Source organism: Nicotiana sylvestris, chromosome 12 (assembly GCF_000393655.2).
Source record: "Nicotiana sylvestris chromosome 12, ASM39365v2, whole genome shotgun sequence".
Classification (NCBI taxonomy): domain Eukaryota; kingdom Viridiplantae; phylum Streptophyta; class Magnoliopsida; order Solanales; family Solanaceae; genus Nicotiana; species Nicotiana sylvestris.
This window is the reverse complement of record NC_091068.1, coordinates 7880769-7906495: the sequence shown is the minus strand read 5'-3', so window position 1 is coordinate 7906495 and position 25727 is coordinate 7880769. Positions and strand designations below refer to the sequence as shown.

General features: G+C 33.0%; 2 protein-coding genes and 1 long non-coding RNA gene across 3 annotated transcripts; 2 read left to right on the top strand and 1 right to left on the bottom strand.

Annotated features, from left to right (window-relative positions):
• The first annotated feature begins 4272 nt into the window (after nucleotides 1-4272).
• LOC138884384 (uncharacterized) lies at nucleotides 4273-6608 on the top strand. Its single transcript, XR_011404580.1, has 2 exons — nucleotides 4273-4503; nucleotides 5110-6608. It is a non-coding gene; the product is annotated as an uncharacterized lncRNA (long non-coding RNA).
• A 10344-nt stretch (nucleotides 6609-16952) lies between these two features.
• On the top strand, nucleotides 16953-18256 carry LOC104238216 (uncharacterized). The gene is made up of 5 exons (XM_070163196.1): nucleotides 16953-17004; nucleotides 17092-17216; nucleotides 17478-17579; nucleotides 17659-17816; nucleotides 18132-18256. The coding sequence occupies exons 2-5, from the start codon at nucleotides 17166-17168 to the stop codon at nucleotides 18166-18168; spliced, it is 348 nt and encodes a 115-aa protein (XP_070019297.1). The 5' UTR covers nucleotides 16953-17004; nucleotides 17092-17165; the 3' UTR covers nucleotides 18169-18256.
• A 2599-nt stretch (nucleotides 18257-20855) lies between these two features.
• On the bottom strand, nucleotides 20856-23590 carry LOC104238217 (protein RGF1 INDUCIBLE TRANSCRIPTION FACTOR 1-like). The gene is made up of 4 exons (XM_009792517.2): nucleotides 23439-23590; nucleotides 23117-23314; nucleotides 22311-22526; nucleotides 20856-21536 (listed from the first exon to the last, which is right to left on the bottom strand). The coding sequence occupies exons 1-4, from the start codon at nucleotides 23439-23441 to the stop codon at nucleotides 21279-21281; spliced, it is 675 nt and encodes a 224-aa protein (XP_009790819.1). The 5' UTR covers nucleotides 23442-23590; the 3' UTR covers nucleotides 20856-21278.
• Nucleotides 23591-25727: the final 2137 nt, after the last annotated feature.

The window sequence follows — 25727 nt, the reverse complement described above, 5'->3', positions numbered from 1 at the left end:
ATGAAGAAGTTATGCAACCTCGTTACTCATTAATCAGTCAACTACATTTTTATGCAAAGAAAGAAAAATTATATTCAAACACAAATCTAAACAGGAGGAATTCAACAGGAATAAAGCCGAATTAATATTTCATTTCGCTTCAAGCCGAGAGTGTACAAATGTGTACCTGGAAATGGCAGTACAAAAAAACAAAAGAAGGAGGGATCAACAGCAGTAATAGCACAGCAACAGCAGATTCCACAACACCGCAAAACCAGTAACAACCAGTAGAATAACCCAGCAACGGATTGAAAAATCAGCAATACCAAAGTGCAATCGCAGTCAAAGCAGAAGAGAGACGGATACAAGATGCAGTAGTTTACTGATTTTTGAATAACACTCCAGAAAAGACAAACAGAATTTATTCAAGTAGAAGTTCAAGTTGTCTTTCTCTTTTTCAGTCTAAAAGCTCTCTCAAGTGTAAAAGTCTGTCTTTTAATGTTCAAGTCCTAAAACTTTCTCTCAAAAATCTTTTGTCCATTCAAGTTCCCGTCCCCAATTTTTTCAGTCCTCTAAATATGTCAAATGACCCTATATATATAGCAAGACAAGTCTTGAATCCCCAACCCGAAATTATTCCCCCAATGACATGCTTTGTCCCCACTACTTAATGTTTTCTTTATTTTAAACTTTGTCCCTCATGCCTACATTAAATAAATACATCAACCCCCAACCCATTACAATTTGTCCCCCATGCCTACATTAAATAAATACATCATCCCCAACCCATTACAATTTGTCCCCCATGCCTAACATAAACAAATGCAATATTCCTCTCCACTACATTATGTTTGGTCCCCCATTATGTTAAACAATTATATCAAACACCACCCCATTATATTTTGTCCCACATGCTTAACATAAAGAATTAATCAAAATGTTCAATTACCAAACTACCCCTCCGACCTTATTGCAATTACCATTTTACCCCTGAATATAATACAATTTACCAAACTACCCCCATCAGCTCTAAACAATCAATTAATCATAACTTAACCAAAATATAGCCAAGATGACCAATTTCTCAACAATCTTTAACAACAAATCACATGAACACGATGAACAACACAACTCGAAATTAATGGAATAAATTAACCATATCGGGAACCAATCCTGGTTAACTTAGTCCAAAAATGAATGAGCAAAGAAACAACAAAATACATGATTCAAACTAAATCAACAAATCAAAAACATAAACTCACATTAAATCACTGGATTAAAAATGAACTTCAAACAAAGATGAACATGAACTAAATATATTTTAAACAACAAACATGACGGATTAAATGATTCAAACAACATTAATAATTTCTGGAAAAATACATAACACATGAAACAAATTGAAGAAATAATTAATTATATTTCAATTTGAATCTAACAAACATTAAACTAACAAATTTTTACCTAAACAATAAAACAAACATGAAAAACAACTAATTAAATTTCCATTTGAAATCTGAAAATTAATTCAACCAAACATATGAACAAACTAAAAAATTAATTCAAACGATAGACATGAACAAAACAAACATTTGCCGATTTTAGATTCGAGAATATCAAAACGAAATACGGACAAAATAAAACTCAAAATCTACTAGCCGGATCGAAACGAAATATGTACGGACTGTTTTAACGACCCTCGACCAAACTCGAACAAACGACGACGAACATGAACCTACGAAGCAACTGAAGCAACAACAACAGTCGACGCGGCAGAAGCGATACTCGAGCAGCAACAACATCCATGGACGACGACGAGGAAGGGTCAGCCATGGAGTCAGCAGCGACGGGCTGCTGTGTCGACGAAACATGAAGAAGAAAGCAGTGGTCGGACTGTTGTTCATTGGACGAAGAAGATGAAGCAGAAACATAACGTGACGGGTCTGTTTGGACACAACAAAAGCAGCAAGAAACAGCTGGTCGTTGGCGAGGCCGAAGGAGATGAAGTGAAGCAGCAGCGCGGCAACAGCAGCTCGGAGGAAGGCAGCCATGGCGATGAGCCTCGATGAAGAATGAAGAAGACGAAGCAGCCATTACTGGTTCCTTGGGCCGTAGCAGAAGCAACAAGAAGCAGAAGGGTCGTTTGGGTCGTAGCAGAAACAGAAGAAACGAGGTGGAGGAGGGCAGCCATGGACGTCGAGCTCAAGCTCGAGCTTGACGAAGAACGAAGGAGGAGGAGTAGCCATGAACGTTGGTGAAGCTGAAGACGCAGCTGGGTCTTCCATGGTGAAGATGCAGGGCAGCCATGGGAGGTCATTATTTTGGAGATGGAGAAGAAGAAGCAAGAGTTGGGGGGGATCGATCTCTTTCTTAGTTTTAGGGTTTTTGTGAAAAAATGAAAAATGAAGATTAGGAAGGGTTTGGTCATTTTGGGGTTAATGGGGCGGACCGGGTCAACCCGTGTGAAGATGGACCGGGTCATGGGGAAGGTTGGGCAATTATTTGGGCATGTGGTTTGAAAATTGAAGAAGTGGCCCAAACCGATTTTCTTTGTATTTTTGTTCTCTTTTCTTCTTTTATTTTTCTAAAACTAAATTATAAAAATACTTAAAATATTATTAAGAACTAAATCAAGTTATAAAAGCGTAAATTAACTCCCAATAACAATTAACGCACAATTAAGTAATAATTAAGCATAAAATTGTATATTTGGACATTAAATGCTAAAAATGCAAAAGATGCCTATTTTTGTAATTTTCATTTTTTGTAAACAAACTTAATTACTAACAAATTATAGAATTAAATCCTACATGCAAAATGTGACATATTTTTATATTTTTTATTAATTTAACAAATAAACATGCACAGACAAATACAAATAATTATCCAAAAATGTCACAAAAATACTCAAAATTGCACACCAAGGAAAATCATTTTATTTTGAATTTTTTGGGAGTAATTCTCATATAGGGCAAAAATCATGTGCTTACACCCATGCAAACTCTTTAAACGACTCACTTTCGAAACTTAACTATAATAACTCGAAAGTATATAAATAAAGTAGGACCTTTTCTTCATTTACTTTAGAAAACGAAAAATAGAAAATATATTCATGCTAAGATTATCCTTTTAAAAATAATGAGACGAGCCTCGTCAAATAAAAAGATGCAAATTGCGGGGCCCTCAATAGTTGGTCATAATAAATACTTAGAATTTGGGATGGACTGTTTAGTGAATTTCACTGCCTTCCCCAAAGATAATAACGCGTTAGACTCTTTAGACGCGATTTAATTAAATTACAATCTTAAACTCGGGTGCACGTTTAGGTGACCCAAATCCAAATCTCAGCGGAGTTGAAATATGCCAACAACCACGGGTGCATTGATTGTAACGTGGTTCGAGATGTGTTTCCACGATGTTGCAATCTTGATAATAATAATAATAATAATGACAAAAGCGGTTAAAAATTAAAATTCGCACATAGGTTCAAAAATGTATTAAATCAGATAATCAAGCCGAATATGACACTGGAGCGACCGTGCTAGAACCACGGAACTCGGGAATGTCTAACACCTTCTCCCGGATTAATAGAATTCCTTATCCGAATTTCTAGTTCGCAGACTGTAATACAGAATCATTCTTTTCCTCGATTCGGGATTAAATTGGTGACTTGGGACACCCTAAATCTCCCAAGTGGCGACTCTGAAACAAATAAACAAATCTCGTTTCGATTGTCCTTTAATTGGAAAAACTCCTTCACCCCTCGCGGGGACGGAAAAAGGAGGTGTGAAATATGTATTTCTGATTTCTTCAATACAATTTGAGAGGAATGAGGAGGGAATTATGTTTAAATGGAAGTAACAATCGAGATAAGAATTACCCTAACCTTTGGAGTCTGTATACAAACTTTTTTTTAGGCAAATATATGTGTACAAACTTAGAGCCCGTTTGGTCTTTTTTTTTTTTTTTTTTTTTTTTACTTCGAAATATTTACTTTTTTTTTTAAAATTATTATTTGATCATAAAATTTTCAATTTATCACTTGAAAGTGAATTTTAGAATTCTTCAAAAGTTTTAAAAATTTTAAAAAATTATTTTTCAAAATTTTCATGCAGATCATTCAAAAAATTCAAATTTATATTTATATCCAAACACAACTCTAATTTCAAATATTATTTTCAGTTAAACAAAATTAATTTTTTTCCACGCCGAGTTAGGTATTTACAATATTCTATAATAAACTACTCCTATAGTAAACTAATTGGAAATCGAGTTCAGTGCTAGTATTTATTTGCTCTTGGAATTGACCCGTTACTTTACTTTTCCCTCTTCCCTATCTCACCCTTTAAAATGGAGCATTCTACATTATTCCTTTATCATTTCCTTTCTCTTCTTTCCTTTCAATCAACAAAATACACAGATCCACTCTTAGATTCAACGGGCTGTGGATTTCTCTCTTCGATTAACCTGCTCATGATTATGCTCGAGTTTTTTGTTCAGATCTTTATAGATTCATCGGCTTTGGTAAGATTTAGCACTCTTTATTTCTGAAATCCTGTATATTCTAGATCTGGTTGGTTCAGATCTTTTGTATCTGACTCGACCCTTCCGATTGAGCTGAGTTTTTACTGAAGCTGAAACAAAGTGTCGTGATTGTTCCATTTTAGCTGTGAACAGCAGCGTCTTGATTTCTTCACTCCATTTGATCACTATTTGACTACAAAGTATATGACTTCTCACTCTGTTTAAAATTTGTAGATATAAAGTATAGGGTTATTTCTTCTTCAGCAAAGTACCGAATACACAAATTTTCTGTTTCGGTACGGTAATTCGATATTTACCAAATTATGCATAGCCCTAGTTGAACACTCCAACTTATCTAACGATCATTTAGACACCTTTCGTTTCCGTAAGTGTACCGTGTGCACACCTAGATCTGATAGACCTCAAGCGTGAGTTGCACTCGCCAATGACATGGTAAAGTAACAAATAGAAAAATGATACGTGTAATTTTGAGGAAAAAATAAAATTTAACTGATCACTTCATGGACTTCAAAATTTTTGTCCTATGTGGGAAGGCTACAACTGATAAAAGTGTTCTTTTTCTCTATGTAAACGTTTCGGTGCCAGATATTTATCATGCCAAAAAAATCATACAACAAATTGATACAACAAATTGAAGTTGTGTGTAAAAGATTTCTCTGGACTGGAGGAAATGAGATAACCAGGAAGGCATTAGTTTCACGGAACAAAATATGTTATCCCAAATCAATTGGAGGTTTTAATGTGATTGATATCTATATATGGAATAAGGCTTCTATATGCAAACACTTTTGGGATTTATACAAGAAAAAAGACAGATTATGGATCAAGTGAATCCATAACTACTATGTGAAGATCAATCACTTGTGAGAGGTTAAACATCGAAATGCTTCTTGGATGGTGATCAAGATGTTTAAGGCAAATGAGACTGTCAAAACTGCTGGCTATACATATGAAGTTAAGAAGTTCTATCACAGGTTATGAGGTGACTTCCACAAGATTAGCTGGAGAAGACTAGTGTGTAATAATCCCGGATGCAACTAATGGACTTTTATCTTGCAACTGGTAGCTCTTGGGAGAATATATACGACAGACATGCTACTTAAGTGGGGTGTACTAACAAACTTAGAGTGTCCTCTATGCAACACTAAAGATAAATCCATAGAACATATGTTCTTCAACTTCAAGTTCTCTACAGAATTGTGGACCAAACTCAACTGCCAAGGCATCAACAGATTACCTATGGGATGGAGTCAAGAAGTTAACTGCGCAATCAATTATGCTAAAGGAAAAAATGCCAAAGCTGTCATATTTAGGATGGTGATGGCTGGTTGTATATACTATCTGTGGCAAGAGAGGAACCAAAGGACTTTCTTGGGCAAATAAAGAAGTGTTGCATGCCTCTGCAAATTGATAATACAAGACTTACATGGAAGCGGACAATGGAATAGTAGGATAGCTGAAGTTTTGAGAAAAATGAACTATTACCCCTAGGTCTGCTTGGAAACATGTTGTAAAAAGCGATGGGGGAGGTTAAGGAGATAGTTGTGCTAAAGTTGGGGCTGTCCAGCTTTAAGGGTTTTGATTTTTTTAACATATTTTTCCCCTTGGTAAATAAAATTTGACTAATTACCAACCAAAAAAAAAATGTTAAAAGAGACCTCTCCCCTGTGGCCCATTTTCTACTTCTTCTTACGCCGAATTCCAAACAAATAGAAAAATGATATGTGTACAAAAATATATATACTTATTAAAAAAGCCCTTGCTTCAATTCTTTCCACTCCCTCCTCCTCCTTTCTAATTCATCCAAACCTCTCCCTCTTTTACTGTTATCTAAAGCCTAATGTTCTATAAATTTCTATCCTGATATATAAAATACAACTAATTGGATTGAGTGGATTGTATTATATTTTTTGGAAGAGAGAGAGAGAATAAAATTGGGTTAAGAGATAGTGGGGTTCCTGTGAAAAAAATAAGTATAATTATAAGGGCCTTCATGTTGCAGGGAAAATAAATATTTTGCCATGTCAGCGGAGAGGTTCACGAGATGCACTAGCGTCAAGTTGAGATCAATGATCATTAGGTAAGTTGGAGTGTTCAAGACAGTTGGAGCCCAACTTCAAATATTTGTTTATGTATTTTTGCCATTTTATAAAGGTAACATAATTTTGCGCTGACATCAATGAGACATAGTTGAAGAAGAGAAATATTAAACTTTGTGACATCATGGGCAATGTGGTTACTAAACTTCCCTTAAATTAAAAGAAGAATATGTAGTTAGAGCTGTCAGTTAAAAGAAATTGACAAATTGTTTTAACGCATAATCACAGAAAAGCAGAAGCCACACATACTTGCTGAAAATTTTCGTTGCACGCTATAGGAATTAGGGGCAGCCTCTGCTGAAACCATACTATAACATGGAGCAAAAGGTGTCACAAAAGTTAAAGGAAAGAAAAAGAACATAACCCAATAACAAATTAACAAAGTAACAATTCACTGTAGGCCTCTATATTGAAGATTTATGGGAATCAACTGAAGACCCTTAGTTGGACAGAATTGAGATAAGAGAGGAAAAATGAGCTTAGCTCTGTATTTCTGAAATTAATGAAGAAGAAGTATTGTTACATTGCCTAACTAATCCCCTATATACGCATCTCCCTTCTAAGTAACAAACTAACTCCCATGTGTACAAATACATATCTCATTTAATAAAATGTAATAACAAATATTCTACTCCTATTCTATTTCTATTAACAGATATTGACAACTCATGTAATCCCCATTTCATCACTCCCCCTCAAGCTGGTAGGTGCAAAGACATTGAGCACTCCCAGCTTGCCAATTAGACACTCATGTTGTGGTCTTCCTAATCCCTTCGTTAGAACATCTGCCAACTGGTCCCTTGAAGGTACGTATTGAGTTTTCACTAGTCCCTCGTGTATCTTCTGTCTAATGAAATGACAGTCGATCTCTATATGCTTTATTCATTCGTGAAACACTGGATTTGCTGCTATTTGCATTGTAGCTCTGCTATCACTATGTACATTTACTGGGAGTTTCACCTCTGTTCCCAGCTCCTTTAGTAATGTTGCTAGCCAAACAACCTTTGAAACTGCACTTGCCATGCTTCTGTATTCAGCTTCAGCTGAGCTTTTTGAAACTGTGTTTTGCTTCTTTGACTTCGATGAAACTGGTGATTCTCCAAGCTTGATTAGGTATCTTGACACTGACTTTCTAGTGTTAGGACATGAGGCCCAATCAACATCACAAAAAACATTGATTTCACTTGAATTTTGACTGCTCAACAAGATTCCCAGTCCTGGTTCCATTTTAATATATTTCACTACTCTTATGGCTGCATCCCAATGAAACTTCTTTGGCTACTGCATAAATTGGCTGAGGGTTTGTACTGAGAATGCAATATCTAGTCTGGACATAGTTAGGTACAATAAATTCTCAATAAGCTTCTAATATTGACCTACATCTGCCAACATTTGATCTTTTGTTATGCCCATCAGCTTGTCCAGTTCCGGAACTGCCAGCTTGATATTTGTCTCTAAAGGTGTCCAGGCTGATTTTACTCCACTTAGTCCCATGTTTGAAATTATTTCCAATGCATACTTTCTCTGATTTATCAGAATACCCTTGTTGGATCTGTTGAACTCCATGCCAAGAAAAAACTTCAGTTCACCCAAGTCTTTGATCTTAAAAGCCTGCTGCAAGAAAGCTTTGGTGGTTTCAATCAGCTCCAAATTATTTCGTGTAACCAACATGTCATCAACATATATTAGTATCACCACTATATCTGCTCCTTATTTCTTGATGAATAATGAATGGTCTAAATTGCTTTGCTTGAACTCAGCCTGCACCAATGCCTCTGTCAGCTTTAAGTTCCATTGTCTGCTTGCTTGTATTAGACCATATAGAGATTTTACAAGTCGACGAACCAATCTAGAGTCCCCCTGACTTGTAAAACCCTGTGGTAGATGCATATAGACCTCATCATGTAAGTCTCCTTGCAAGAAGGCATTGTAGACATCTAATTGTTGGACTGGCCAATTATGCATAGCCACCAAAGAAAGGATTGTTCTCACAGTGGTAATTTTCACTACAGGTGAGAAGCTCTCATTGTAGTCAAGACCCTCTCTCTGATTGTAGGCTTTGGCTACCAACCTTGTCTTTAATCTCTCCACATCACCATTAGCCTTAATCTTGACTTTGTAGACCCATTTACAACCTATAGCTATTTTCCCTTGAGGCAGTGGAACTAGTTCCCAAGTGTTGTTGGCCTGTAGAGCTTGAATTTCATCTGCATAGCTTCTACTCATCTTGGATCCCTAGAAGCTTCCTGAAAAGTCCTAGGCTCAACAACCGAGGAGAATATACCCAAGTATGCCTGATAAGAAGTAGAAAGATTAGCATATGTAACATAATTGTGGATATGGTATAAGGCAGTGTTGCATGTCTTCCTTGTGGTTACATAATCTGTCAACCAAACTGGTTCTTTAGGTTCCCTCTGTGATTTTTTTAGAGTGTTAGGATGTGTCTGTGCCGCATGAGAATCAAGAATCTCTGAGGTGATGGCCTCTGAGTCTTGGACTTCAGTGGCATTGTATTGATTTGCAGCATGCAAGATGTTGTCTAAACTTTGCAAATCTTGTGTAAAACTGTCTGAATTCTGTAAATCCGTTGCATATTGTATAATGTATTCTGCATTGCCATTAGAGACATCTAGCTGTTCTGTGGCTGTAGCAGCAGGGCCATCTATATTTCCACCTTCAAAACTATAAGCATCATTAGCAGTACTAGGAATACAAGGCCTGATTTAGTCCCTAGGACCATCAGCTATATCTTGAAAAAGAAATATAGACTCCTTGAACACCACATCCCTGTAGATAAAGAACTTGTCCTTATCCAAATCATACAGTATGTACCCTTTATTGACACTAGAATATCCCATAAACAAAGCTCTACTGGCAAACTTGTCTGCTTTGGGTAGTGCACTTGCAAAGCAAAGACATCCTAGTGTGTTCAAATGAGAAATGAAAGGTTTCCTACCAAAGAACAATTCTTATGGTGACTTACCACTGAGTGTTTGTGATAGTAGCCTGTTAATAACATAGGCTGCAACCAGAACACAATGGTCCAAAAACTTTATAGGGATATGACCTTGAAATTTGAAAGCTCTTGCAACTTCAAGCAAGTGTCTATGCTTTCTTTCAGCCACACCATTTTGTTGTGGTGTGTAGACACATGTTCTCTGGTGAACTATCCCTATAGATGTGTGTAAGTCCTGCATAGCTGAGTTTACAAACTCTCCACCATTATTACTTCTAATTGTTTGTACTATTCCATTAAACTATGTCTGTATTAGCTTAAGGAATGATTTAAAAACAATCATAACATCATTCTCAAATTGCAAGAGAAAGATCCAAGTTATACGAGAGTAATCATCTAAACTGTGAGAAAGAACTTATTACCATCAAAGGTTGGAAAAGTACAAGGTCCTCATATATCTAAATGCAACAGTTGAAAGATTTTAGTAGTTCTAGTACTGCTCAATAGAAATAACTGCCTCACATGTCTAGCCATTGGATAAATATTACAACTATCTATTACACACTTGCAATCCTCCAATTTATATCCCAGAAGCTCCTTCAATGATCCTCCAGATGCATGTCCTAATCTTTTGTGCCACAGAGATATATCCTCCTTAGTAATCTGAACATTCAATCCTTTGACTGTTGGTACATTGTTATCAGTATTTAAGGAAGCTCTTGGTACTAGCAAAAAGAGTCCATCTTTCTTTTTACCAATCCCCCTCACTTTCCCATTTGAGAGGTCTTGGAACAAGCACAAGTCAGGATAGAAAGAGGCAAAACAATGTAAGTCCCTTGTTATCTTTAATACTGAAAGAAGATTGTATGCAAACTCTGGGACATACAATACATCTTGCATTTCCCCTATTTCTGTGATTTTACAATTCCCAACATGTGACACAATTGTACATTCTCCATTAGGTAAATGAACTATTTTGTCTCTAGTAGGACTAATGTTTTTAACATTTGTTAACATCCCTAAATTTGCTACCATATGGTTTGTTGCTCCTGTATCAACTATCCAACTGCCTTTTGACATATTAGCCATAAAGGAATAAGTTGTACCTGCCATGTTTGCCATCACATCCTTTGGAGTGTCTTTGTTGAGTAACTTCATGATCTGATCATACTAATCTGATTTGAGTTGTGGTGCTCTTTGCCAATTTCTTCCTTTATGCTTCTGGTATCTCTCCTCTTTTATCATCAACACCTGCAAGATTAGGATTAAAATTTTCAACCTGGACATTATATGCAGTGTTTGTGCTCCCTTTCTTCTTAGTTTTGAAATCTTGAGGATAACCAATTATCTTGTAGCATCCTTCTTTTGTATGACCTTTCATGTGACAAAAATCACATTGCACATTCCAGTTTCTCTTTTGTTTTTGATAATTCTGATAATTTCCTCCTTTACCAGCTAGCAGTTCAGCTAAATCTACTCCTTCACCCACAGTAGAAGTATTAGCCACTGATCTTTGAGTTTCCCTCTCAATAAACATTGAATATGCCTTATTGATACTTGGCGTTGGGCTAGTCATAAAAATTTGACTACGAGCCTGCTCATAACTGTCATTTAGACCCATTAGGAACTTCGGCACCTTATGCTTTTCCATAAACTCAATGAAGTTCTTCGATCTAGCACATCCACATGGAGGAGGAACCATACTGTCAAATTCATCCCATATATTTTTGAGTTTGGAAAAATACATTGAGACACTGTCTGTTCCTTGAGTTATTGTTGATATGGCCTTTTGCAATTGCTAGACTCGCGATGTGTTTAACTTATCGAATCGTTCTTTCAGATCTTCCCACACCTTTCTCGCATTCCTCGCATATGGTATGCCAGTAATCAATTCTCTTGATACTGAGCTCATAATCCACCCTAAGGATAATTGCATTGCACCTATGCCATTGATGACCTAGTCTTGCATCAAAATCCCCCTTTTTCAGAGTGTCGTCGATCAAACCTAGCTTGTTCTTTCCTAACAGTTGGATCTCCATCGCACGACTCCAGGTGGAGTAATTTTCTGAACCAGTCAACTGAATCGAGATAATCGGAGCTCCGGTGGTATCCGATGGGTGAAGAAATAGAGGGTGATTGTGGTCAAGATTTGTTTGTGCCGCCATGGTTGACTCTTACTCTCAAGCTGTGATTCAAGGTTGAGGTTACTGTGGATTCACCAGGATCTTTAGATTCGATTCGCAATCGGGATTTGAAGCTCTGATACCATGACGATTTATGTGAATCAACTGAAGAACCCTAGTTTGACAGAATTGAGAGAAGAGAGGAAAAATGAGCTTAGCTCTGTATTTCTGAAATTAATGAAGAAGAAGTATTGTTACATTGCCTAACTAATTCCCTATATACACATCTCCCTTTTAACTAACAAACTAACTCCTACGTGTACAAATACATATCCCATTTAACAAAATATAATAACAAATATTCTACTCCTATTCTATTTCAATTAACAGATATTGACAACTCATGTAATCCCCGTTTCATCATATATCACAATTTAGTTTCACAAAACCACAAACTATTCAAACTTCCTTAATCAACTTCCTATTGTAATTCCACGCCAGCAAAACGCAAGCCTAATAATAATAATAATAATAATAATAATAATAATAATTGAATTACATTATGGTATTAGGCTCTTGGCACTAGAGGCGGGGTAGGATTTCAAGGTAGCTAGCGGGGCACCACTGCCAAATAAAGTTTGAGAAAAGCTAGAGTGGGAACCAAGTCGGCAGCGCACTTTAATCTAGTTATGCCTCAAATCGATCAATGCAACTGTCTTATATATATATATATATATATATATATATATATATTACTCCCTCAGGTCCATAATAAGTAATTTTTTGGCTTTTTTCTTGTGGTCCAAAATAAGTGATTTTTTAGTTGTTTTCATACATATTGAGAAATTCACCTCTTAACATTAATTAGCAATGAAATTGACCATATTAATCTTTATTGTCTCTTCACATAAACACTCCTAATACATATTTCAACATTAATTACTCCAAGGGCAATGTAGGAAACATAAAAATTACTGCGGTGTTTTGGCCAAACGGTTACTACTATGTGAAACCTTGAAATTAAAAGATTAAAACGTTGTTGAACTTCTATATTCATAGACTTAGAGGGTGTTTGGCTAAGCTTATAAGCTGGTCAAACTAGCTTATAAGTATTTTTCGGCTTATCTACGCGTTTGGTAAAGTTAAAAGTGCTTATAAGTCAAAAATAAGCCAAAAGTCATAAGCTAGTCATCCCCAGCTTATGAATTTTTAGCTTATAAGCACTTTAAGTTTGATCAAGATTTTTACTATTTTATCCTTAAAATATTCCTTTTTAGAACAAAACTCCCACATCGATACTTATCGCCTCAAGTATTTTTTTTCAACCTTTCAAGTCCTCAATTCTCATTGACTATTTAAGATAAGCAAATCTCTCTTCCTTTGCATATTTATATCTATGTGATTGTGTATTAATCTTTGAACTGTATGTAATAAATGAGGACATATCAAATTTTTGATGTATTGCTTTTAAGTGTTGTGGTGATGAAAACAATATTTGTTTCTCTTCAAATATTTTATCCTATTTATGTTTATTTTTAGTGAGAAATTTTTGTCAATTTATTAATTATTATGACTTATGATTATATGCTTATCATAAAATAAATTATATTTATTATAAAAATTATCTTATCTAAGCACAATTGTATTTAAAATAAAATGATAAATAGAATATTTTGTATTTGAATTGATCTGGAATCTAAAATTTTAAAGAAATTACGCCCTTATAAACAGTTCTAAGGTTATTTAAGTTATTTTAATAGAAAAAGAGCTTATCAACACTTTTTATCAACGTAAAAGTGCTAGATATGCCCCTCTACTATCAGAAATTAGTCATAAGTAGCATCCGTTATACTATTCGAAGGTTTTTGTCCCTGCCGTTTCGAATAGTATAATGGAGGCTACTTATAACTAATTTCTGATAGTAGAGGGACACATCTAGCCCTTATCCGTTTTATCAAATATTGCAATAACTTATTATCAATTTTAGCATTTGTACCCAAACACGTAACTGCTTATTTATTAAATTAATTTCAGCACTTAATGCCTATCAGCTACTTCAAATCAGCTAATCCAAACAAGTTCTTATTACTCACCTCTTTTGTGAAGAAAAAAAACAAACAATTTTTTTTTATCTTAACTTAGAAGAGTGATTACATTGCCTCTTCCTTCAACCAACTAAATTAGAAAAACTATAAGAGCTTCACATTTTCAAAGTTACAGATTATAAAGTTAGAAATGGTAGAGCAATATAATTCCAACCCTTTAGTGATTGAATATCAAATTGAGATAAGGTAAAATATATAACTTTTATAACAAGTGATATTTAACGTCACACGAATCTATCTATATTATATTAAAAGCAGGAAGGCCTTTAGCAAAATATCGTTCGCATTTTTTACCTTTTAAAATATAAAGTTCCCATAGGACAATATAGTAATTTAAGTATTTCATAAATATTTAAAAATATTCACTTAATTAATTTAGTTTTCAGATTTTTTGGTAAATATTTCTTCAATATTTGTTATTAAACTTTGCCTTAATTAATTGGTTGAATTTTGTCACGTTTCTTACCCAAGGAAACTTAACAAAAAAAAAAATTCATAAACTTTCACTCTCATATTTTGTCACGTTTCTTACCCAAGGAAACTTAACAAAACCTAAACTTTCACTCTCATTAAATAATAGATTCTCTTTACTCTTTGGAATATTAAATGAGTTATTATGTTGCCTTAATTATTTGGTAATAAAAAATTTCTACTGTTGCACAAGAAAAGTTTATTGTGAAATTGCTCAAGGAAAGTTTAATGCACGGGTAAAATGGAACCATCATTATTGTGGTTCCGTTGCACAAGGAAAGTGTTTAAAGAATTTGACTTGCTGGACGACACAAGAAAATATTTTGGTAGAAGTTTTTATTATTTGGTAAATTTTTCTTATATCTTTGACCTGCACACAAATTTACTTTATATAATTCCTTTCATGTGTCAAATTGTGTACCATGATACTTCTATAAAAGGAGCTATAATGTCACAATTTAATCATCAAAATTCTCCCTATTCCAACATCGCAATTTCAGGTGTTGTTTCTTTTACTAATATCAACATCTTTTGCTACTTCGTATTTTGCAAGCACATTTGCATGCACCAGTTTGTAGTGTTGCATCAATAATTTTTTATTATATAGTTTTTGTTTCATGTTTTTGACTTGGCTAATTTCACATCTCGCTTAATTTACAAATTTAGTACAGGTTATTGAAGAATTGCAATTCATCACAGAAAATCGGTTAAACATTCGTTCTGAGTCTTATCACTTAAATATTAGTATTATTTATTTCCTTTGTTGTATAATTAATAATACTTATAATTGCTATGCCAGCTCAAGTTGCTTGTTTTAAAAAGGCAAAATACATAAGTTACCCCCCGAACTATGACCCAAATCCCTGTTACATACTTTCTAGGAACGAATATTACTTTACACACCCAACCTTTCCAAAGTGTAGCTAAGACACACCACTTTTTTCTTGACCAGTTTTTCAGAATATGTGCAATATCATGCACTAATCAAACAGTGACAAGTGTCATTTAAAAAAATATAAAAAATTAAAATTACAATTATACCCCTCATCTTCCTCATCTAAACTACCATGGCCGTCTTCCTCCTCTCTTACCATCAAACACTATAGCTTCTTCCTCCACCTTTTACTTAATAACAAAGTCACCATTAACTAACAAAAATCACCAGAAAATACACCCAAAACTCCATCTTTTTCGCTGAAATTGAATCAAAATTTTTGAGCCCAGATCCAACTCATTTTTCATTTCACTTCTGTAAAAGTTCGACCACCATTAACTGTCATCGCCACAAGTCAACTATTTAAAAAATCATCCATTAATATAATTAAAGAATGTGCAAAATCTTGAGCTAAGCTTTAATGGTTGGAAAAAATTTCGAAAAATTCTCGCTTATTGAAAATTTGACTTCGCCATGGGTAAAGCTCAAGTTAAGCTTCTCTACAACAAGAAGAGATATAAGAAATCGTGGTATATCTATTTGAGAAGAAGGAGATCGGGTGGTGGAGCTCAAGGAGTAGCTATGACAGAATTTTAAAGTAGGAAGAAGATGACTCAATTTAAAATTTTAAAAAACTAAAAAAATAGACATTTGACACAAAATTCTTCTGTTCACGCGACTTATTTGTTGGGAAAAATACGCACTATCCACGTGGGCAAGTAGTATGTATTAGATACACTTTAGAAAGGTTGGGTGTGTAAAGTAATATTCGTTCCTAGAAAGTGTGTAACAGGGATTTGGGTCATAGTACGGGGGGTAACTTATGTATTTTGCCTTTTAAAAATAATTAAAAATTAGATTATCTGCTTTAATTCTGTGTTATATTAATACTACATGATTTGCGTTATTGCAATTTCCATACTTGAATCACTCATATTCCAACAATTACATCCGTTTAGGTAAACAATCTTCCTTATATCATAAAAATAATCAATTATTGAATTAGTCACTTTGATAACTTGTAAAATTCTTATGCATGCTTTATTTTTGGTACACTTGTAATGGCCAGTGAAAAGGAATTGTTATACCAATGTGTCCCAATTAATAGTCTAAGAGTATCTGTTTCATGTTGGGTAATACGAGTGTTAGTGTTTGGGAGTGGAATAGTAAAAGAGTTTAACAATAAAACAAATCAAAGCACCCGAAAAATTGTGACATTAGTTGACAAAGAGGTAATTGTTATTTTATATCAATATTTTATTTCATGTCTTTTCATAATATAGTTTTAACCATCAGATTAACTTACAGTGAAATTTTTTGCAGGGAAAAAAAATTAACGCTACACATTTCAATGGTTATATTGAGTTGTAGAAAAACTATTTACAACAAAACAAGATCTGTTATATCATAAACGGACGCATCAATAGTGCTAATCCTAATTTTCAATCAGTGCACAAGGAGCTTGAGATTAGATTTAAGAAAAATACGTTAGTTGAAGAAAGCAATAGTCACTTTTCGACCATTGGTTTTTCAAATAATTTTATTTCATTCGATGAGGCATCAAAGTGCACCAATGAAACAATTTTTGGTAAGTAGTTTAGATTTCATCCCGTAATCTTTCACTAAATATACAAACAATATTTTATTTCTATTCTCCTTATTAATTTTTGGGTAATATACATATAATTGTTTTGATATTCTTTCTAGATATAGTTGGAATTTTAGTGGATGTTAAACCCTCTACGGGAGAAGGTTCAAAGAAACGAAGGGAGATAGTGCTTGTCAACGAGATGTAAGTTGGTAGTTTTAGTTCAATATGTTAAATGTTTCTTCGTAATTAAGATATTAATGGTTTAATATATTTAATTATAAATTTCAGAGTTGATAGAAAGGTTGTAACCTTATGAAATGATTTCTCAGAGATAGACGGTCAAGTGCTACAAAAATTGATTGATGAAAAATCTGTTGTTGCGGCATGTGATGTTTGGAAAACATCATATAGAGGTAATATATCAAGAACTTTGGTAATTTTTATAAATTGCAAAATCTTTTATTATATTTAACCTCTTTTTTATCTGTGAAGGAAATTTTTCAATATCTACTACATACGTTACTAGTATAATGATAAATCCAAAGTTTGAAGAGGCGGTAGCTCTCCAAAACTGATAATATTTGCTTAGTTTTTTTTTAAGTTTAAGCAATCATAGTAAAATATAGTTATTATTATTTACTAATTACACAATATGCATACATGACTACAAGAAGGCAAAAAACATAGATAATAGTTTATTGCCAAGTACACAACTGAAAAATGCTCGGGAAGTAAAGATTGAGGACATCAAAGATGATTCATTTGACAATAAAGAGGTAAATTCTTCCAACTACTTAATATTTATACTTTTTAAAAGTGTCCTATCTAACCTATTTTTTATATATTTATTTGCAGGATACATATTTTAAATTTAATACAAGAATAAAAGATATAATGAATAAAGACGAACCATGGTATTCTTCTTGCAAGAAATGTTACAAGAAAGTGGACGTTATAAATAATATTGCAAAATGTCATCATTGTGGCGTCGAGAATGTTGATTACCAGGAAAGGTAAAACACATAAAAAAATTCAATTCTTTCTCTATATTTTCACATATCAATAAATGAGCTAATTGTTTGATTATGTATGAATTTGTAGATATATTCTAAAGCTTGAGGTGTTTGATAAGAAAGAATATTGTTATGTTACACTGTTTGAATCTACAAGATACTTGCTTGGTTGTGATGTTACAACGTATATACAATCAATATCTCAAAAGGCCATATTATCTCTTGATTTCACCATCACAAAATATACAAATTAATGATATTTATGTGGTTTGAATACCTTATCCAATCTTAACTAATTTACTCTTTTTTGTACAGAAAGAAGAATCCAAATTTTATCGCAAATTGGCGTTGAGTCGGGGAAAAGAGTTCACCTTTCTTGTCAAAAATTGATTCCAAAAATGGCAGCGATCGAGATGGAAGACGATTTATTGCGAAGGAGATCCAGGAAGTTAAAAAAAATTGCTGCAATTGAAATAGATGAACATAATTAACAAATTATGTTCTTTATAATTTTGTTAATTGCGGCATTAATTTTAAAAAAAAATATTTCTTTCTATATGTATAGATCAAGGCAATGTTTCTTATGTCATTTGGAGATTTAGCAAATATAATGCTTTACATGGGTCAAAATCAAATCATAGAAATAATAATATATATGAAGAAGAAAATTCAGGTAAAATTACTATTAGCCTGTAGTAGTTTCCTTGGCAAAATTCACTTCAAGCTGCATATTTTAACATATTACAACAGATCAATAATCACTTTTATTTATGTATGTGTATTAATTGTTTTTAAATAATTTTGGCTCCACTAAGACATTATAGGCTAAAAATGTTTATTTACTGCAACTTCTGCAAATGAAATTCTATTTCATTATAGCATAAATAGAATTTAAAGATTTATCATTTTCTGTGTCTATTTTAGGATAAAATTAGTTAGGTTAGTTATTAATTAGTTACTCTTTTTTAATTTGAATTAAAAATAATTGGATATCTATATATATTTTGGAAAATTATTAGAAAAAGAGAAAAATATATATAAATTAATAACTTCAATGTATAGATATATAAAATCATAAAACTGATTTGTTTTCTGAGATGAGATAGTTTTTGAATAATAATTCATATGATTATGTTATATGAATAAGGTCATGTAACTAAATATATTATAATAAACTAAAGATAAAAACATAAATAATAAATTATTTATGATGCCAAGTGTAACAACAAAAATTCAGCAAGTGACTATTTTATGAGAAAAATAGTTAGGCTAGTTATTAATTAGTTACTCTCTTTTAATTTGAATTAAAAATAATTAAATATCTATGTATTTTTGGAAAATCTATCTATATAAGAACAAGAGAAGTAAATCAATGTTATGATGCCAAGTGTAACAACAAAAATTCAACAAGTGTCAATTTTAGGATAAAATTAGTTAGGTTAGTTATTAATTAGTTACTTTTTTTAATTTGAATTAAAAATAATTAAATATCTATCAACTCTGTTTATTTATAGAGACTATGTGACTATGGCCCGAGGATAACCACATAATACCAGAGACTAGCATATGTCTTTATGGTGGTTATGTCTATTTAAATATGTTATGTTTAGGTTTGAATAATCTATGCATATTCAAAAGCTATTGAATATTATTTTCATCATTTAAACAAATATCACATTTTATATTAACGTCAATGTATATATTTTTAATTAATAGACACTATACACACGTGCAACACACGTATACTAATACTAGTTACTTTAATGTTGTGTGTATCGTTCACTAAAAAAAACAATTATGGAACTCTATTTATACGGTGTAATTTTTTACACAGCTTTCGAGCCGTGGAAACGTTTTCTTTCAGAAATGTAGGGTAAGGCTGCGTACGATAGACCCTTGTGGTCCGGCCCTTCCCCGGACCCATGGGCGAAGCTACATGTTATAAAGGGTGGTCAACTAATCACCCTTCGTCGGAAAATTATACTGCACATATAGGTAAAATATTAGATTTTAGAGATATATGACATATATTGAACACTTTTTCTCGGCGATTTTTTTTTACTTCTTTCAAGTTTGAACACCCTTGAATAAATTCTGGCTTCGCCACTATTCGGACTCCGCGCAAAGCGAGAGCTTAGTGCACCCGGATTGTCCTTTTTAATTTTTGAACATAAAAGATTCAATTGAATCTCCTTCCCTGGATAGGTAGCTCTGCCACTGATGATAACCCGACCCGTTTTGTCACAAACCATATCGACCACTGTCTAGAATCTAACTTTTGTGTTGGTAAATCTTAAAATTTCAATTTGCATTTATGTAAAAAATTATAAATATCTTAAGTTCTGTGACAAAAAAAGTTTAATATTCAAACTTTACACATATCTTTCCTTTGACCACTCAGTGGACACAAAACCGGACAAATCACCATCTTAACCTGTACCCGTATGGTGACCCGTTTGAATTTACCTTTACTGGTCATATTTTTCAACAAATGATTTATTCAATAATCAAAAAACACCCACAAAGTATGGCAAAATGCTAAAATTCCATCCATATGTTGACACATTACCAATAAAACAGTATATATATATATGGTCGATTGCTAGTAAGTTTCAAAATTGAGCTTATAATACATAAATCTAATACGTAGTATTTTTAAAATTACAAGTTGCAAAATTCTTTCTTTTTAAAAAAAATATATATGATCAAATACAGTCATTTAAATTGAAACGAAGGAAATAGCTATTAGATATTCTGAATTGAAAAGAAAAAAAAATAAGGAGAGCATCACAAGCCGACAGACTATCATGACAATAACATTGGGATGTGACTTGACTACCGGATTTTCCTTGAGCCGAAAGTCTATTGGAAATAACTTTTTTTACCACTACAAAGTAGGGATAAAATACACATATACATTATCCTTACCAAATCGCACTTCTGACATTTTATTGGTATGTTATTATTGTTATTAACGTAACATTGGAATGTTACCAAGTAATTTTTTTTACAATAACAAGAATGCTTCCAAAAATCAGAACAATAAAAAAAGACTATAAATTATTTACAATACTAAAATACCATCTATGTATAGACATAATGTTAAAATATCCTGGCAATATTACAGTATATCTACAATTTTGATACAAAATTTAAAAAGAAAAAGTCAAACACACAAAACCTATGTAACCACTCTAAAAGCCAAGAGCCATCATATCTGATATTTCATCATCCTATATACTATAGCATTATTATCTAATCCCAACTTCTAACTTATCCCATTTAGTCCTTGCATTTTTTCTTATTTCAACTCTCACCCTCTAACTTTTCAACTTGCCAACACTATATACATTATATTGTTCTTATAGACAAAGCTATCAAACACTAGCCTTCTTTGGAGAAAAGCACAAGTGTTTGGTATATGTGGGGGAATTATGCTAATTTTTTGGTGTATAAAAGGACTTAATATTCTATAAGTAGTCCTCCCATTGGGGATCTATGTGGAATTCCCTTTCTTCGCTTGGCCATTTTGTAATTAACTGAAGTTGGAGGGGGTGTCGACGGAGTAAAACTTTGGACCTTGTTGTTGTGGCTCTTGTACCTACCATGGCTGCTGCTGCTGTAAGAGTCATCGGAGTCCGATGCCATCGCCACCGACCGCCGCCTTTTCACAGACAATTGCTTCGGTTTCTTAACGAAATTCTTTGAGGACCCGACAACCTGCGATGATCAAGTTGGAATCGACTATATAAATCATCTATATTCGTTATGTTCTATTCGGACCAATTCAATAATTCACATAATATCTATTGTATATCAAAGATTGCTAATAATCAAGATTTGAATGTCATTTCCATTTGGGGTACTAAATAAATGCAAGAGAGTCATTGATAATTACAATGTCTAACAACTTTGAAATTTCCAATTAAAAAAAGTTGATTATGCCAAAGTTTTCCTATCAATAGACTAGTAAATATGAGTGAAATTTCCACGCCCCATTTAATTGCTTCACATTTGTCAAACCACACTATCAACGACCATTAAACCAAAATATACCTTGAAATACACGCAATTCAAGATTTTTGGACACGCCCAATTCAATTCAATGCCATTAAAAGTCAAAATTAATGCAAGGAAATTTGGTCAAGATGAAAAAAAAAATGGTACAATTTAATGAAACTGTAAGAGAATTTTTTTCAAAACAATTAACCTAAATAGCATTCACCCACACGTTTAAACTAAAAATTGCAGTTAGATGTATAATATATGCAAAATCCATGTATAATATGTGCATAACCGTGTATAAAAGGCAGACCGGTGAACTAAGCTCCCGTTATGCGCGGGATCCGGTGAAGGGCCGGACCACAAGGATCTATTGTACGCAGCTTTACCCTGCATTTCGGCAAGAGGTTGTTTCCACGCTTGAACCCATAACCTCCTGATCACTGTGTATAATCAATGTATATCGACTAGAAAAAGTAAACAGTAATGTACCTTGCAACCAAGAGAGCAGAATTTGAAGGAATCAAGAAGGCTCCTTTCACAAACTTGACAAGTATTTGTTACACCTTTGCCTGGCCTAGGTTGTGGCCTTTCATTCAAAAAGACAACCTTAGCACTGTTGATAATGTATGTTTGGACTGAAGAAATGTCCAAATACTTTTGAATTTCATTTACCCTTATCACATCATGGTATGATGACCTCCTTATCTGTCCAACCAAACAAAAACAGAGCACTCAAAATCAATCATTCATAATTTCAAGACTTATCCTTTGAAATATCATAGCTATACACTATGTAAAATGACAATTTAGGGATTCAATTGAATCACTCGTCGAAAAATTATACTGAAAAGTGGGACAAAAATATACTTTTTTTGACATTTTGAATATCTTTTACATAAAAAAGATTTTAGTATAGCGGTAAAGGTAGGTTAAAAATTGCTTAAAATAACATGATCAAAAAGTGTGACACATTAGCATTTTCTTGAACCCCATTGTTAGAATTTCTGGTTTCTGTCACCATATACAATGTGTAGCTATAAACCCTCGTTAAAATTTCTGGTTCCGCCATTGTATACACTGTGTAGCAAAAAACCAACTCGGTACACAAAATATCTTGCACTCACATAGGGTCTGGGGAAGGGCCGTACCCCTAGGAACGTGATATATCATAATACAAGCATTAGTGGATGCTAAACGGGGAGAGCTAAAGGGTGTGGAAACAATAAACCAAATACTAAATTTCTTACAAATTGACACAAAAAGTCCATTTTTTTTATTAAGGAAAAAGAAGATACCTGAATGGCAATATGGTCTTTGTGATGTGCTAAACAAAGAGAACAAAGAGGACCATTTATACAATCAAGACAATACATATTGCATTCACTCTTGTGAGAATCAGCATGTAATTTGCAATGACCAAAGAATTTTTCTTTAAGCAATGGCTTTAACCATAGTGGCCAATTATTTTCCTCTTCATCAGGTATTCCAGCTCCCTAATACCAAAAAAGAGACAGAATTTTAAAATAAATGAACAAAAAAGAGAGTTGAAAGCAATCAAATTGATGAAAAAATTATTGAAAAACACTAAAGGAGTTTTTGGGGTTGTTGGAAATTTACCATTATTCTTCTGTTCTTAGGCTTGAGTTCTAAGACTGTGGAATCTTGATTATCAATCGCCAGTTTGAAAGACTTTAGTAGTAAAGCTCTGGTTTTTGTACACCAATTTTTTTAGAGAGAGAGATGTTTGGTTTTTGGAAAGTTTAGGAAGTAAGGAGAGAGAGAGAAAGGAGGGTACTTGTAATGGAATGGAAAAAAAAGAGGTGGGGTTGGGTTTGTTTTGGGGGGTGGGTAGGAAAAAAAGTCAATAATATCTCCAAGACAAAGAAAAAAGAAATATCTCCAAGAAAATGAGAATGCTTTCATAAAATAATTTTCACTATATTATGTGGGCGTTTGGATAAGAATTGTAAAATTTCGAGAAAAAAGAATTAAAAAAATTTTTAAGTAAAAATGTTATTTTAAAATTAAAGTTGTGTTTGGACATGAATATAATTTTAGTTTTTTTTAAAAAAAAAAATTGTGATGGATTTGAAGTAAATTTTGAAAAATAGCTTTTTGAAGTTTTTCAAATTTTTAAAATTCATCTTCAAGTGAAAATCAAAAATTTTATGACCAAACACTGATTTCGAAAAAAAGTAAAAAAAAAATTATGGCCAAACGGGCCCTATATTTAAAGAAAATAGTTTAGTGAACTAGTAAAAGAGTCGGTAAAAATGATCCTTATTTATGCTACCATTTAAATTCTGCTATCGTTAGTTTAGCACAACAATATACTCAATATATTTTTTATAAGCAAAATCTAAAAATAGTAGTATGCATGCAGATTTTATCCCTATATCATATAGGCAGAGTGGCTATTTCTAATATATTTTTGGCTCAAATAAATTAAATTTATCTACGAAAAAAGAGAAATATATCAGACTAGCTTTAAAACTGAGCCAACTAAACTAATAAGGACATAATTTAAAGAGTGGACTCAAAAAAAAAATCATAGGTTGCAAATAATCCATCATTAAGGAAATGAACTCGCGCGTATAAGATTTGGTCCGGACAACCCAACTAGTAATATTGTCAGCTTTAGGTCTATATCCGCACGACTTTAAAACACGTTATTAGAGTTTAAGGTCTGTTTACTTATATATCTAATATTTCTCTCGTGTTTGTCAATATGAGATTTGTCTAAGGTGTCACATGGACCTTATGAGTTATGACAAAAATTGTGAATTTCTCTCCTTGCTCGTAAAATCTACGTGAGGCCGTTGAGTTTGCACGTAAATAAATATAATTTTTTTTAACTTAAAGACGAAAATATAATACTTATCTTAAGCATAAATTAGTAATACAAAAAAATAAAGCGATGATTTGCTATAACAAATTAAATTATATTCTTTATGTAAACAAAAGTTTGTATTATTTTTACATAATTTAAATTGCATTATATAGTTCCTTGAGGAGGTGACCGTGGGGCTGTCGACAAGTGCGTAGGTGAACAAAGTGGAAGTTCGTTTGTTCTTATCCTTTTGAAGTCACACGTAACAGAATTCCAAACCAAACTCCGAGCCAAAACCAAGAGATTCATTTGTTACAAGGAACCGAGCCGACCTCCATCTTTCCTTTTTAATTTTCCATTTCATTGTCAAAATGTTTTTTCTTTTTTGTTTTAACCATGTGGTTATATTCATTGATTCGATTAATTCAGATTTATGTTATATAATATTCATTAAATAGTCATGACTTGAATATGACATCTTTAATTAAGGACGGAGGAATTCATCCATTTTACTATTTGAGGTGGATATATCAGTCGGGCATTAAATTTACTGATTTCGGTACTTTCGACGCGAAATATAAATTTGTGCAAAAATTCACTAAAATTACAATAATATTAGGTCGGAACCATAATTTTAAGAATAAAATGGATTCAAGACTAAGAAACTTAAATTTAAGGATCCAATCCATCCCACCATTAGAGACGGATGTAGCAATCCAGCACTGAATTCACTGAACCTAGTATTTTTGGCGCGCAATATAAATTTTTGTGTAAAAAATTGCAAAAATTATTTAAAAAAATATTAGGTCAGAACCCAGAATACGATGGATTCAATACTAAGAAACTTAGAGGTTGAAACGATACCAATAGAACTTAAATTCTAATTCCGCATATGCCCGCCTCATTTCTTGATGATCAATTTCAATGTGGTACATATTCTTTCTTAGGTCTTATCAATACTATTGTTTTCCTTTTTATTCCTCCTTTTGTTTTTTAATTATATTGCATTAGTTGTAGTTCACGATATAATCATGTCCTTTATCTTTTTCTAATATTTAAGGCTAGGGGTATTTTCA

Coding starts and splice junctions, on each gene's coding strand:
- LOC104238216 (XM_070163196.1), top strand. CDS start 17,166: ATGAAAAATCTGTTGTTGCGGCATGTGATGTTTGGAAAACATCATATA. Junction 17,217..17,477: donor TTGGAAAACATCATATAGAG/GTAATATATCAA, acceptor GACTACAAGAAG/GCAAAAAACATAGATAATAG. Junction 17,817..18,131: donor AATGTTGATTACCAGGAAAG/GTAAAACACATA, acceptor TTTTTTGTACAG/AAAGAAGAATCCAAATTTTA.
- LOC104238217 (XM_009792517.2), bottom strand. Junction 22,527..23,116: donor AAGACCATATTGCCATTCAG/GTATCTTCTTTT, acceptor TTGGTTGGACAG/ATAAGGAGGTCATCATACCA. Junction 21,537..22,310: donor TCTGCTCTCTTGGTTGCAAG/GTACATTACTGT, acceptor TGATCATCGCAG/GTTGTCGGGTCCTCAAAGAA.